The 14930-nt window shown below is 41.0% G+C and overlaps 1 protein-coding gene across 4 annotated transcripts in view; it reads left to right on the top strand.

The window, feature by feature from the left end:
* CLSTN1 (calsyntenin 1) overlaps nucleotides 1-14930 on the top strand; it is a 60440-nt gene that overhangs the window by 32518 nt on the left and 12992 nt on the right. For all 4 annotated transcript variants that reach the window (XM_039509332.1, XM_039509334.1, XM_039509333.1 and 1 more), the window contains 7 exons: nucleotides 993-1188; nucleotides 5271-5479; nucleotides 6663-6812; nucleotides 6917-7102; nucleotides 9874-10122; nucleotides 12339-12460; nucleotides 13590-13752. In XM_039509332.1, the coding sequence (XP_039365266.1) occupies nucleotides 993-1188; nucleotides 5271-5479; nucleotides 6663-6812; nucleotides 6917-7102; nucleotides 9874-10122; nucleotides 12339-12460; nucleotides 13590-13752 (1275 nt within the window). The remainder of the gene's footprint in view (nucleotides 1-992; nucleotides 1189-5270; nucleotides 5480-6662; nucleotides 6813-6916; nucleotides 7103-9873; nucleotides 10123-12338; nucleotides 12461-13589; nucleotides 13753-14930) is intronic.

Here is a 14930-nt window from a genome sequence, read left to right on the forward strand (position 1 = left end):
TTATGTAGCCAAACCCTTGGTTAGAAATATCTTTAAATCAGACATCCATTTGAACTATTTGGGATTATATTTAGGATATATGAACACTGCAGTTAAACTTTGGTTAAAAAATAGTACTTTTACTAGTAGCTTACATTTTTGGGGCATCTTAGGTTTCTCCCATCCATTTTGAGAAGAAGTTATATAATTGCCAAAACATAGCCACAACCTGCAATACACTTTCCTCACTATATGATTAGGTAGTAATTGTAGATCTGATTTATAATCCAGTTTGTAAATAGTTTTAGGTATAATAAGTGATTTACTTTGTAGGTTTCTTTTTCAGGTCTGTTAGAAAGAAAAGTCTGACTAGAAAGAAATATCTAGGAAATAACGATCAAGAGTAATGTAATTGGTATATTAGTAGACAGCGTTGAAATGGATGCCTGAAAAGTTGGTATTTCTACCTTTCTCATTCAGTAGTTTATTTTGATTCCCTAATTTTAGCCAGGTACATTGCACAGGAAGACTTTTGTCCATTTGATCTGTTGACAGAATGTCTGTAATTATGGTGCTGAACCTATACCTGAAGCTTCTTCACCTCTCAACTTGTAAATGTGCATTTTAACCTTCTGCTTTGGTCAAAGTAAACGAGCTGCCCAGCTATTCCCAGTAGCTTGGCATAGAAGATATTACCAGTGGCCTTGGCTGTATGCTCTCATAAGATCTACTCTTACCCTAAAGCTATCTCAAGTACTCCTGTGAAATGCCTGTCTACGTTTCTCTTTTGTATTTCCTGCATGAATGGATGCAAAGTAAACAAGTTGCTTGGAAGGCAGACATGCTTTTTTTACTAAAGTTCCCAGAACTCACCCATTTTAAAGCACAGTGCTCTTGCTTTGTCCACAGACCCTCACAAATCCCTGGCTGCAAAATACTGAGTCATTTACATCTGAAAATGTGTGGAGAGGTTTTTGACTGAAATGCTAACCTGTGCTGCTTTGAATCTCTAGGTGAGATTTGTGGATTTAAAATTCATGGGCAAAATGTCCCCTTTGATGCTGTGGTAGTGGATAAATCCACTGGTGAGGGAATAATACGCTCAAAGGAGAAACTTGATTGTGAACTACAGAAGGACTACACATTCACCATCCAGGCCTATGATTGTGGAAAGGGACCAGATGGAACTAATGCAAAAAAATCCCACAAGTAAGTAAATCTGTGGGTGGCTGAGGGGAAGTTCAGTTTAAGTAGTCTTCTGATTGATGTGGCCTTTAGTCTGTATATTTGAAATGAACGTAAATCAGGTGATTCTGAAGGCTTAAAACTATATTAACACAAGTGGGTCAAAGCAAAAACGAGAACTGCTTTGAAGTTGCTACACCTACATTCTAGGGTGTAGTGACTTATTTGTCCTTTGACATATTGACACCTCCGGAAGTTCCACAGGAAACTAATGTGCTAAATTAGGCAGCAGAAATACTGAGGGAAGCAGATAAAATCCCATGAGGTCAAGGACATCAGAGGGAAACTGAGCCAAAAGAGTAGCCCAAAGACAATCTCTCCAATAGGTGTTAGTGTTGGGGAGAGGTAAAGGAACACATGCTTCTGTAATTTCCAAGTATTAGAGGGGTAGCCGTGTTAGTCTGGATCTGTAAAAGCAGCAAAGAGTCCTGTGGCACCTTATATATTTAACAGACGTATTTGCATCCAACAAAGTGGGTATTCACCCACGAAAGCTCATGATCCAATACGTCTGTTTCCAAGCAGCCTGAATAGAAAAATCAAATTGCTGGTTTAAGATTCCTCTCATTCTAGATTAAAATGACAGTAACAAAGCAATCTGCTCTTTGTGTAGAGGGAAAGGAAATAACCACATAGTAACATCTGCTTCCAAAAAACACTCAAAAATAATACAGCACTTTGGAAGAAACATCTGTACAGCATGTGGCAGACTACTGTTAGTGCTCAGGAAAGAAGGTCATAAACAAGTTGAGGATTGAGTCAGGAGTAGGCAGCATTACTTTCCTAGCTATAAGCCTTACCTAAGGTAAAGGGGATACAAGCATGGGAAGCCTTTTTGTACGGAAAGTTGCTGTAGGAAAAGTGGTATTTAGGTAAACAAAGTATTTGATAATACAACCAACTATTAAAGAAATACTCAAAAGGGAAAGATTACAAACCACTTCAGAGACTGGGTGGAATTCTATCCTCTGTACAGTGTGCCTTCATGTGACTCCCTTGGCACAGCAGCTGTTCAGTTTGTAGTAGAATTTGCAATTTCCAGCCACTTTTCCCCATTGCTGCAGGAGATGGACCAAACACAAAATGTAAATGCCAATTCCCACCAAAAGGAACATTGGCTAGATACAAAAGGGAAGACAAGCAGAGTCAACAGTTTAGAGCAAGCCCAGTGCATGGGTAAGAAAGCAACAGCCCTGGGATACTTGCTTCCTAGAGCATCAATTAATGACTGCCTAACACACACACCCTGGCCTCCCCTCGTGTCAAAAACTGCACTTCCACTTTGTGGGTGGCTAGGCTCTTAATCATCAGATCTGTATTGCTCATTCTCTTGGTGTTGAATTATGTTACTCTAACACAAATTATTGAGAATGTACTATCCTGAATCTCAACTGATGTGTGCCAATGAAGTTAGGTTCTTCCTGCTGATGAAAATGTATCCTGCATTAAAGAAAATGTAAATGTCTAGTGCAGGTGTCGGCAATCTTTCAGAAGTGGTGTGCCGAGTATTCATTCATTCATTCATTCACTCTAATTTAAGGTTTCACGTGCCAGTCGTACATTTTAACGTTCTTAGAAGGTCTCTTTCTATAAGTCTATAATATATAACTAAACTACTGTTGTATGTAAAGTAAATAAGATTTTTAAAATGTTTAAGAAGCTTCATTTAAAATTAAATAAAATGCAGAGCCCCCCGGACCAGTGGCCAGGACCCAGGCAGCGTGAGTGCCACTGAAAATCAGCTCGCGTGCCGCCTTCGGCACCCGTGCCATAGGTTGCCTACTCCTGGGTCTCTTTGCACTGCATTTATTGGCCATATTGGCTAAAATAAGCCCCCCGCTTTTTAAAAAAAAAAAAAAAAAAAAAACCTCTTAGGTAAGCTTTAGAAATATTTACTTCTGGAGGAGGGATGCGTTAATAAAATGTTTCCCTATAGTATTTTTACATTCCTGATACTTCTTCCATCATTCACACTTTTTGCTCTTTTGTTGTTTTCTTCATTGACATATTTTTCCATTCTGTATTTACACGTATACTATGACAAGTGCAAGAGGAAAGGCACTGTGGTCCCAGTCTTTCTGGGATTACTTGGCTCATGATTAAAATATTTTAGGTGGGTTTTCTGCTACTTTTATATTCTCTGACCTTTCACTTCCACCTCCAAAAAAAATGAGCTAATTGTGTTTTATCTGACTTACACAACTTGGTGTATTCTTATTGAAACAAAACTAGTCTAATGTTCTTGATAGAGCCAGTAATCTGAAGCCTGACTTCTAATTGTCATTGTATATTTGCTTGTTTTCCATAACAAATTGTTAATTAAAACATAAAAATTAAGTGTAGTATAAGCTTAATATCTGGTGGTGCATGATCGGAAGGGATGGTACTGTGTTTGAAGCTCAAAATTAATAATCAGATATTAAGGTTTTATTCCCAGTTTGCCACAGATTTTAGTTTTTTTTAACCTTTCTTTGTCTGTTTTCCTCTGTAAAATGACAATAACTTACTTATTGAACAGAGGTGTTGAGAACTTATTACTCCTGGGGGAATTCTGCACCACGGCACGTGTTCAGAATTTACGTCCCCTGCAGATGTCTTTTGCTTCCCCGCAGAAAAATGACTTTCTGATGGGGAAGCAAAAGGAAGTCACAAGAGTGGTCATGCGACCCTCCCCAGCAGTATGTTTCAGGTACCCAGGGCAGCCCACGGAGAGGTAGGTCACTGTGGGGAAAGGGGCAGGACTGGGAAAGACCCAGCTAGCTGGTGGCTCCTATCCTGCACCCGGGCTTAGCTGCTAGTCCAGGCTGGGTGGGGGAGGATGGGACTTCCTCTGCCCCTGCATGGCATCCAAGGCTGTGTCAGACCTACCCCCAGATTTCTCCCCCGGCTGTAGGAAGCTCTGCAGCCTCCTTTTCCCCCCTCCCCTGCCATTGCTCTTCAGCTGCAGGGGGAGGGATCACTGTACAGGGAACTGCTCCGCCATCTGCCCATCAGCCGTGCATCCAGACTCCCTCATACCCAGACCTTACCGACGAGCCCCACTCCCCCTGCTTCTGGACCACCCCAACAAGCCACCCACCATCAGATCCCCAGTGTACTGAGCTCCAACCAGCTGTGTCTGGATCCCCACCTCACTGAACCCCACTCCCCCAGCATTTGGACCCCATCACTGAGCCCCCACACACACCCAGCCCCCCTGCTGAGCTCTATCCCCCCCACACCCAGACACCCCTCCTGCTGAGCCCCAACTACCTTCACATGGACCCCCCCGTAGAGTCCAGTTGCACCCAGAACCCCCCAATGATCCCCTGTGCACCCAGATCCCCCACTGAGCTGCTTGCACCTAGATTTCCCCACACAGAACCCTCTCAACCTACAGCTGGATCCCCCCCACACACTAAGCCCATCCACACTTGGATCCTGCCTTGCTGAGCCTGCCTGCCTACACTTGGTGCACCTGGCACAGATGGGCAGCGCCCTGGGGTATTTCTGGGGCAGGCCCAGTCCTTGCGCTGTGTCAGGGTTGGGTGAAGCATCACCACTGAGTCTGTGTCCTGGGGGGAAGCTGCACAGTGATCTCCCACCTCCATGCAGCCAGTGGCCTGTGCTCCCCAAGGCCAGGTTAGAGCCTCCACATTTATTTGACAAATACAATTTGCAGAATTTTAAAATATTGTGCACAGAGGTTTTTTAATTTTTTTTTTTTTTTGGGTGCAGAATTTTAATTTTTTTTATGCAGGAATACCCTCAGGAGTAACTTATTTGTGTGTAAAGAACTTTGAGATCCTCTGATGGAAAGTGCTATGGAAGTCCAAAATATTATTTATTCTTCTGGGAAAGGAACAGTGTATCCTGCCTTAGTAGAGGGGTGGAGTTGAGCTAATGAATCTCCTCCACCACTGGCTACTATTCTTCTCTGAGCCTAAATTTTGGTGGGGAGCTTAATCTGTAAAATGTGGTTCTATTCCTATGTTAGTTGAATGGCAGCTCTGTAACATTCCTATTTCACCCAGTGTTAAAAGCTGACTATTGTGTCTCCTCTCCAGAGCAATAGTACATATTCAGGTGAATGATGTTAATGAGTATGCTCCAGTGTTTAAAGAGAAGTCCTACAAAGCAACAGTTATTGAGGGGAAGAGGTATGACAACATCCTGAAAGTAGAAGCTGTGGATGCAGATTGTTCTCCCCAGTTCAGCCAGATATGCACCTATGAAATTGTAACTCCAGATGTTCCCTTTGCTATTGACAAAGATGGTAAGAACCAACGAGGGGAGAAATTGTTCTAATTTGGTACTTTAGAATAATGTTTCAAATGTGGTCAATGTCTAAATAAAATTAGTGCTTCAGAGTATTCTATTACAAACTTACTTAAATCCCTCCATTTTATAATCTAGTTCTACAGTGTAACTGAGCAGACATGTTTTTGTGAGCATTTTGGATTCCTATTTGAACTGTGTATAATATAAAGTAGGTTGTCTTTCACTGATAATACCAATCTTGCTATTTCACCTTTATAACATATCTAGCTTCCACAAGTCTACCTTCAGTGCGGCACTCAAACAACAGTGACTTCAAGCGTGTTTCCTGCTTCTGAAATTGTATTTTGTAGGAAAGTGTCACGTGTGTGGTGCCTGCCTCCCCCCCCCCCCCCAACATCTTAGAACCCAGGGACCAAAGAGAGAGCAGTTTCTGAGGCATTTGCTGTTTTGGTCAGAAAGGACAGTCTTTTTCAAACTTATGTAGCTTTTAAAAATATCATGTTTAATTGTGGACACTATTGAAGAAGCTGGTTCCAAGTTTGGATCTTATGGGATCTTAACTATGAGGTACCGAGCCTATGGTCTGCTGCTGTTTTGTCTTTTAAAAAAAGCAATGCAAATATACCATGTTCTAAAACAGCTGTTAAGATGTTTTTCTTTCTATAACTGTTCTTCTGTTTTTAGGATTGGTTTTACAAATAAACTTTATAAAGCTTGAAAAGCAAACACCACATAAAACCTTATTTAAGACACAGAGAGGGCTTGAGAGGTTACATTATGGAGTGGAGGATGCTGGGGTCAATGAAAAGTACTAATTTAACTTGCCCCTGATCTGTGTAGACCACACAAAGTTACAGTTCTCGCTCCTTATCTGCAGATAGTTAAATCTTTTAATAAAATCAAAGATTTACACTAACATAATGAGCTGTAAAAAGACAGTGCTAAGACTGCATCTGCTGCTGTATTTATTTGTGTTAATCTTCTGGGTTTAATCTTAAAGAATTGGGTTTGCTGTTTAGGGTATTACACCCACATAAATTGAGGGAGGGGTTAATTAAAGCTTAATTACATGTGACTGGCAAAGTCTTAGCACCTGGAGGGAAAAAAGTATACTTAATGAAGCTGAGTCTAAAAGATGAACATATATTCACTGTTAATTGGCTCTCCATTATTGCCAGGTTATATAAAAAACACAGAAAAGTTAATCTATGGCAAGGAGCATCAATATAAGCTTACAGTGACTGCATACGACTGTGGGAAGAAAAGAGCTGCTGAGGATGTATTGGTGAAGATTAGCATTAAGCCTACATGCAAGCCTGGCTGGCAAGGTTAGTTCAATCCCCTCCTTTTACCAGCTGCTATTATGTTACTGCAGTTAAACACTGGTAAACGCCAAAGATCTCTAATCTTATTTCTTTGTGTGAATATACAGGCTGGAGCAAAAGAATAGAATATGAGCCTGGGACTGGTTCTTTGGCTCTATTCCCCAGTATACATTTGGAGACCTGTGATGAACCCATAACTTCAATACAAGCAACCATTGAACTAGAGACTAATCATATTGGGAAAGGTTGTGACAGAGATACTTACTCTGAGAAATCCCTTCACAGACTCTGTGGTAAGAATGCATTGATTGGTTTGAAATTGAGTAAAATTCTTCCTTTGAATATAATCTTTTCACAAGTCAGAATAAGGAATATCAAACAAATGGGCACACTTAATAACATGCCAGAACAAAAGTTGCCCCAAAATCTTGTCTAGCAAACCTTATATACTTAGTGAGCCTGACTGAACTTGATGTTTTCAAATAACTATCTCATCAGAGGAAAAAGAATCATTGTGTAGTCCACTTCTAACCTCCCTGTTCTCCTATTTTGGGCAGTAATTTCTCACTGGTGATAAATGCTCCAGAATTGAATGGCTGGGTGTGTGTGGATGGGCATCGTTATTGAAAACTGCCTATTTTTCAAGATGCAGGATGAATGTGGTAGGTGTCTTTTCAGAGGCCATGATGAAGAGATGGATTATAAAGTGGAGAAAATGTGGCCTGGAATGAAGGACTTCATTTAAACCAGCTAAATCTATGTTTTGTTGCATAGGGACTAGAGGACCCTTTTGCATTCACCTATGCTGTGATTAGTAGGATTAAAATTCATGAGCCCCTCTGGTGCAAAATGAAAGGATGGAAATTATGGGCCAGTCTGTCATTGATGCTCAGCACCTTCAGTTCTAGTTGGAGTCACCCAAGAGCTGTGGGTGGCTCAGCACCTCTGGAAGTCTGGCCAGATGCTTATAATTGCTTGTGTTGCCAAACCATCTTTTTATTGGGTATGAGAAGGAAATTGCACTTCTTTTCCCAAAGTGTTAACTGAGGCTATGTCTACATTAGTTTGTCTACAAAAGCTATGCTGCTTTAATTAAACCGCTGTTGCATGTCCGCACTATGCTCCTTGTCACCAGAGCGCAGCCATACTAGCAGCTCTTGCATTGACACAAAGAGCAGTTCACTGTGGATAGCTATCCCACTGTGCAACTGGCTGCAGTGTGCTTTGGGAAGGGTTTGCAATGCCTCATGGGGCAGGTATAGCATCACATGATGCAGATTTCTCAATCCCATCTTCCATGGGCATCCAACCAGATTGCCAGCCACTTTTCAGCGGAAGTGTGGGGGGAGAGTATGTATGTGGGAGCGACAGAAACTAGAATGTGTTGCGGGAGTGTGTATATGAGAGATACTGTGTGTGTTGGGGGAGAGTGAGTATGTCAGCATGCTGTCTCTTTAAGTTCAGACAGTGGCTGGAAGCAACCAGTCCTGAGGCAGAGAGAGGGGGATGTTCCTCTATCCCCATTAATCACCACCTCCCTGCCTGGCTCTGCACAGCAGTTGTCCTCGCTCCCTCCTCTTTCCAGCAGCAGCCTGTCTGCAGCTGTGTTCTTGTTTCCGCCCAGGGAAAGCAGGATTTTGGGTTAATGATGCCACATGCTCAGCGGTCAGCAGGGGCGGCTCTAGCTTTTTTGCCTCCCCAAGCACGGCAGGCAGGATGCCTTTGGTGGCGTGCCTCTGGGAGGTCCGCTGTCCCGCGGCTTCGGTGTATCCGCCGCCGAATTCCCACCGAATCCGCGGGACCAGCAGACCTCCCGCAGGTGCGCCGCTGAAGGCAGCTTGCCTGCCACCCTCACTGCGACTGGCAGGCGCCCCCCCGCAGCTTGCCGCCCCAGGCACGCGCTTGGAGCGCTGGTGCCTGGAGCCGCCACTGGCTGTCAGAACTTCCTAGAGATTTGAAAAGGGAGGGGCACATGCCTGCGTAGCTGTACGCAGTGCAGTGGAGCTCAAAACAGTGAGCAGAGCAGTCATGGTGCGCATTGTGGGATAGTGGGGAGGCCAGTTATGGCGACATAATGAATGACCGCATCTACACCAATGCTTTGTAGCTTTAACTTTGCTGCAAAAAGCTCTATGTCCCTTGTCAAGATGTTTTGGTTTTGTTGGCAAAACTCTCTTGTTTTGCCAACAAAAGTAGAATTCTAGTATTTACACCTGTTTTGTCGGCAAAAGCTGCCTTTTGCTGACAAAAGTGTGTAGCGTAGACAAGGCTTAAACTTATTCTCCATCCTTTATCATCTCTCCTCTTTAGACTGTTTTCTTTATAATGGTGTAAGTTTTACATGAGCAATTCTTCTTACTCAAGGGCTGAACTTGACTTGTATGTAGGTTTTAGCTGGATATGTGTGTGCAGCAGTTGTTTTATTTGCTGAAACTTTAACCAATAACATCCATATTTGTGAACTTTACTTAATATTTTGGCAGTTCCTGAGCTGCTGGCAGTATTAGTCAATGCCGAAGTCTGGTGTGCTTCACTATGACATTAGTTACCCTGGATCTGGAGTGCTGAGTAAACAGAATGCTGAGCTTCTTTTAGGAAGTGGATATTTTCCATGATTAAACAGCAATTCCTGTGACTGATTTGGGCTCCAAAGGGAATCTCATCCAGCCTTCTTTAACCAGAAGAAGTAAAGATCAAGACTGGTAGAGAGTTATAACAGGAGAAAAGTGGTGTCAGCCTCATGATTCAGGAAGTAAAATGCCATTAATGTGTGATATTATGACTCATAGCGTAAACAGCGACAAGGAGTCTCTAGGTAGGCAAAGCCTAGAAAGCAAACATTGTTTGCTAGATTGGATGCCTACCAAGAGGTTAAATGGCTGGAACAAGTAATTCAGAGCTCTTAGGCCTGACAATGTTTAACTACATTGCAATTACATTTAAAATTGCTTGGTCCATGACACTAATACAGGATCCTTACGGCTAATGCGGAAAGGTTAGCAATCCAAACAAACAAACAATTAGTTTCCTTCTGGGTGTCTTTAGTAATCTACTTTTATTGTAGGTGTTTCCTCTGGCACAGCTGAGTTGCTTCCCCCTCCAAGTAGCACTGCTAACTGGACAGTAGGACTCCCTACCGATAATGGCCATGACAGTGACCAAGTCTTTGAATTTAATGGCACTCAAGCTGTGAAGATTCCAGATGGCGTTGTCACAGTCAATCTAAAAGAGCCCTTTATGATTTCGGTGTGGATGAGGCATGGGCCTGGTACCAAGGAGAAGGAGACAATACTCTGCAATTCAGACAAGACAGGTTTGTAAATACTTCAGTTATAAACAGTCTCTCTTTGGTTTTGGTGATATATTTGTTGCAGGTCACTCAAGGCTCTGAAGCTCTCTTCTAGATAAGATTCACTTTGGAAGCAATAAGCTACACTGAAAAACTCACTTTTATTCTGGAGTAATGCCCAGGTAGGGCGTTATATTGGCATAGCTAGAACTGTATAATTTATACAGCTATAGTTCTGCTGATCAAATTTCCTGTGTAGACAAGCCCTTAGAATATTTAGTTTCAGTTAGATAAAAGGAACTTGATATCCAGTTTCCTTTATACTGTAGAGATTTTAGCCATTGTGATATACCAATTGATCTGGAAGTACAATCTGTTTATATTGTGTTGTTTCTCATTCTTGAAAGCTCGTGATAATCATGAGGTTATATGCAGTAGGTTTAGCAATATAGATCCTCACTTTTTTTTTTTTTTTTTTAAATTGAATGTACAATATTTTCTTCTAGGGGAAAATAGCTCTCTTTCTTTCCCTTCACCCCTTCCATGATGAAGCTGCTTTTATCCTTTGAATAGTTTCTGTGAATCATAGAATATCAGGGTTGGAAGGGACCTCAGGAGGTCATCTAGTCCAACCCCCTGCTCAAAGCAGGACCAATCCCCAGACAGATTTTTGCCCCAGATCCCTAAATGGCCTCCTCAAGGATTGAACTCACAACCCTGGGTTTAGCCAACCCATGATCAAACCAGATGCTTCAAACACCATCATTTTGAAGATGGTATTTGTGATGCGTTCTGTCACCTGACGTGTTGAATTTACCTCTGAGCCCATTTTCCCTGCCAGGTTGGGTCTCCAGAACCCTGTCTTGTTGAGCCAGACATGCTAGCTTGCTGCAACACAGACCCAAGTCTGGTCCATTCCCCCAAAACTGCAGACTTTAACCAAAAACTGCTCAGCAGGTCACCTGTCTCCAGCACCCAGACACCCAGTTCCCAATGGGATCAAAACCCCAAATAAATTCGTTTTACTCTGTATAAAGCGTATACAGGGTAAACTCACAAATTGTCCGCCCTCTATAACACTAATAGAGAGAGAGTCACAGCTGTTTGCTTCACCAGGTATTAATAATTTACTCTGGGTTTATCAATAAACAAAAGTGATTTTATTAAGTATAAAAAGTAGGATTTAAGTGGTTCCAAGTAATAGACAGAACAAAGTAAGTTACTAAGCAAAATAAAACAAAACACACAAGTTTAAGCCTAATACATTAAGAAACTGATTACAGGCAAATCTCACCTTCAGAGATGTTCTAATAGGTTTCTTTCACAGAAAGAAGATTCCTTCCTAGTCTGGGCCCAATCCTTTCCCCTGCTACAGTCCTTGTTAGTTTCAGCAGGCATCTTAGGTGAAAAGCAGAGGCTTTTGCATGAGTAGGACCCCCTTTGTTCTGTTCCACTCCCTTTTATATTTTTGGCACAAGGTGGGAATCTTGTTTCTCTGGGTTCACACCTCTCCTTCTAAATGGAAAAGTACCAGGTTTAAGATGGATTCCAGTATCAGGTGACATGTTCACATTCCTGTGAGATCCCCTCCATTCTTCCAGGGCTGGTCTGCACATATACAAGAAGGCTTGGGTTTCAGTCCCCTTTCCCAGGGTAATGTAGTAATTTTTATGTCTGAAGGCAGTCACGGTGCAACGAAGTTTGAGAAACCCTGGTTTAGATTGTTAATTCTTTAGGACAAGGACCATGTGTGTTTAATATCCTCATAAAGCATCTTTCCTGCCTATAGTGCTATATACATGCTAAATAGTGTTAATTAGCAGCAATACATGCTGTTTAATTGGTAACAGAAGATTCTTCACTATCCACAATTTGAATTTTGTTCGATTTTCTCCTATTGGTAGGCTTACACCTGTGATACTTTAGTCCTAGTCCTTGGTTGGGAAGGACATGTCTTATTAGCTGTGGTGTTGTCATTATTACTGTTGGATTGTTTAGGAATGGATGACCTAAAACTGCTTCCGTGGGCACTTCTTTTCCCTTGAAACTATAGCACGCTTGATTTCTTTTAAATCTGTCTTGTGCTCTTATTACTATCCTGTAGGATGGTATTAATAGCACATTTATACATCAGTCATGTAGTTTAGAGTTATGTGAATTCTGGACTATAATTTCCAGTTCTAGAGTTTTAGGGCACAGGGCAGTGGGAAGGAGTAACATTAATGTAACCTTTTGTGCAGATATGAACCGGCACCACTACTCTCTTTATGTACACAATTGCCGACTTGTTTTCCTCTTCCGCCAAGATCCTTCAGAGGGAAAAACTTACAAACCTGCTGAATTCCACTGGAAATTGAACCAGGTGAGTATGAAAGGGTACTTGTTAAGAAATTTACAATTTAAGTATCCATAGGAGCCTAAAACAGCATGATAGTTTTAATAGTAAATTAAGTCTTTGTGGAAATCCAAACACCTCATTCCACACTTTACTAAAATAAACTGAGCTGTGTTTTATAGTTCTAAAGTTTCAGGGCCATATTCTGCTATCCTTATTCATGTAGAGTCAAATCTTGCTTCTTTAGTGTTCCTACAGAAGTCAATGGGATTAGTTACGGAATACAGTTCAACTCAGTATGAGTAAGGGTGGTAGAAACTGGCTTTAAGTGAGTAAATTAAGTGTTTAAAAGATAGGAACCAGATTTGGTAGAACCTGTCTCCATTGAACACAATAAAAAATGAATTACCATTCTACTTGCAAGTATTCCCATGTGTTTATAGCAATTAAGTACTTGTGAGCATATGACTTTTTTTGTAGGTCAAATAATGTAATAAGATAACAGATAAACTTTTCTTTAATCCTTTTGCACACTGGAAGAAAAATTTTCCTGACATCAAGTGCATTGTTGGTGTTAGATAAGCAAACTGACTAATTGGTACAAGCAATTTGTGTATTGGTAGCACTCATAATCAGGAAGACTACCATTAGATAATTTAATTTTTTTTTATTGGACCAATAAATCTGAGCAAAATAAGTACATTTTATGTGGCTAATAGCTCTCATATAGAGGTTCCTTTAACTGCTTCCAGCGAATGTTGGGGATCTGTTTGTTTGCTGCCAGTTATTTAAGCAGTAAGATGCATCTGAATTTCTGATGCTGGAATGTAACCACCCAATTAGTAACATTCTAGCATTCTTCACATACTGGCATATGCTGCTGTGATTATAAAATGGCCTTGTGCATACTTACAGGGAGTTGGCAGCATTCCCATAATTGCAACCAGCTTCCATTATTAAAGATCTCTAATTTTGGTTTGGGAATTTTTTTTTCCTGGAAGTTGCCATATTTATATACTATTAAACAAAATACTTCAGCAGAACTGGATGAAAATCTTGTCAAATAGTGTTTTAATATGGCAATGTACTAAATGTACTCCAGTGACTGCTTTGGTGCAACTCTGTTTTTAAACATTACCTGTTGTTCTCTTCCCAGGTGTGTGACAAAGAATGGCATCATTATGTCCTCAATGTTGAATTTCCAACAGTGACACTCTATGTAGATGGAGTTTCATATGATCCTTTCCCAGTGACTGAGGATTACCCACTACATCCTTCCAAGATAGAAACTCAGCTGGTAGTTGGAGCATGTTGGCAAGGTAACAATTAATTTATCATCTCCATGAATGGGTGGTCCTCTTCAGGGCAATGGAAGATTGCTTTTTACATCTCCTACAGATGTTTTCTCTGTCCCACTATCCCATATTTCTTCTTTAATTTAGTCACTTTTTCTGGAGTGCCGTTGTACTCATCACCCATAGGTGGATATGAAATACCAAACTATATCTAGAAATGCCAGGCAGGGTTCCACTTAAGAAGTTATTTCTGTAATAATTATGGGAATACAGGCAGTTTTATTTTTGGTAATACTAACAAAAGTACATTTTATTCTTAAGATTACTAGGGAGAATCTTTGTTTTCTAACCTAATTTGAAACAGACTTTAGAAAAACCAAGCTCTCATTTTTGGCCATGTTTCCATATGAGGATTTAATTAAGTAACAATGTTTTCTCTTGAGGATTTTGCCACTTGTGGTTATAAAAATAAAAAAATAGCAGCAGTTTATTATATGCAAACTAAGCGTTAAATTGTGGTTCTCTACAGGCTGCTTAATGCTGATTCACAGCCTATAATGCTGGTGACGCTTACTCATCAAAAGCTTGAGAAAATGGGGCGGGCGTCATCTGAACATGGAGCGTTGGAAGTAGATTACCAAGGCACTGCAGTGGGCTGTTCAGTTCAGTGCATTTTGCTTACTGATCAGATTACTTACAAGTTGGAAAACTGCTGATCTAGCTAGAAAATCTTGACCTAATAGAACAATACTTTTTTAGTAGAACAAATATTAGATCATAGATATTTACTATAGGTCTGCAAGCTTATATCAAACTGTTGCATCTGCATACAGTACATAGGACGTTCATAGAGCATGCAATAAGGAGAGTCTTCTGGTGCCTGTCCTTTCTCTGAGATTTGAGGCCTTAGAAAGATAAAATGACAGTCCAGGGGTCAGAATAAGCATTATGTATTGAGGGGCCCATTACCTTTTTAATACTTGCTAATTTGCAAAATTCATTAATTTGAAACCAGTCTCCCAATCATTAGCAAGGTTCCAGTTCACTTCATTTATTGCTGTATAGATGGCTTTCAGATGATCCCTTTTGTTTTGCTATAGTGCAGCAGCAAGTGGAGCGGTAACTAGCTTCCAGAGAGCTGAAGTGTGCTGGGGAAACCAGAAATATGCCAGCTAAATGTCTGGAATGCTCCAAGGCTTCAA

Source organism: Mauremys reevesii, linkage group 21, assembly GCF_016161935.1.
Source record: "Mauremys reevesii isolate NIE-2019 linkage group 21, ASM1616193v1, whole genome shotgun sequence".
NCBI lineage: Eukaryota > Metazoa > Chordata > Testudines > Geoemydidae > Mauremys > Mauremys reevesii.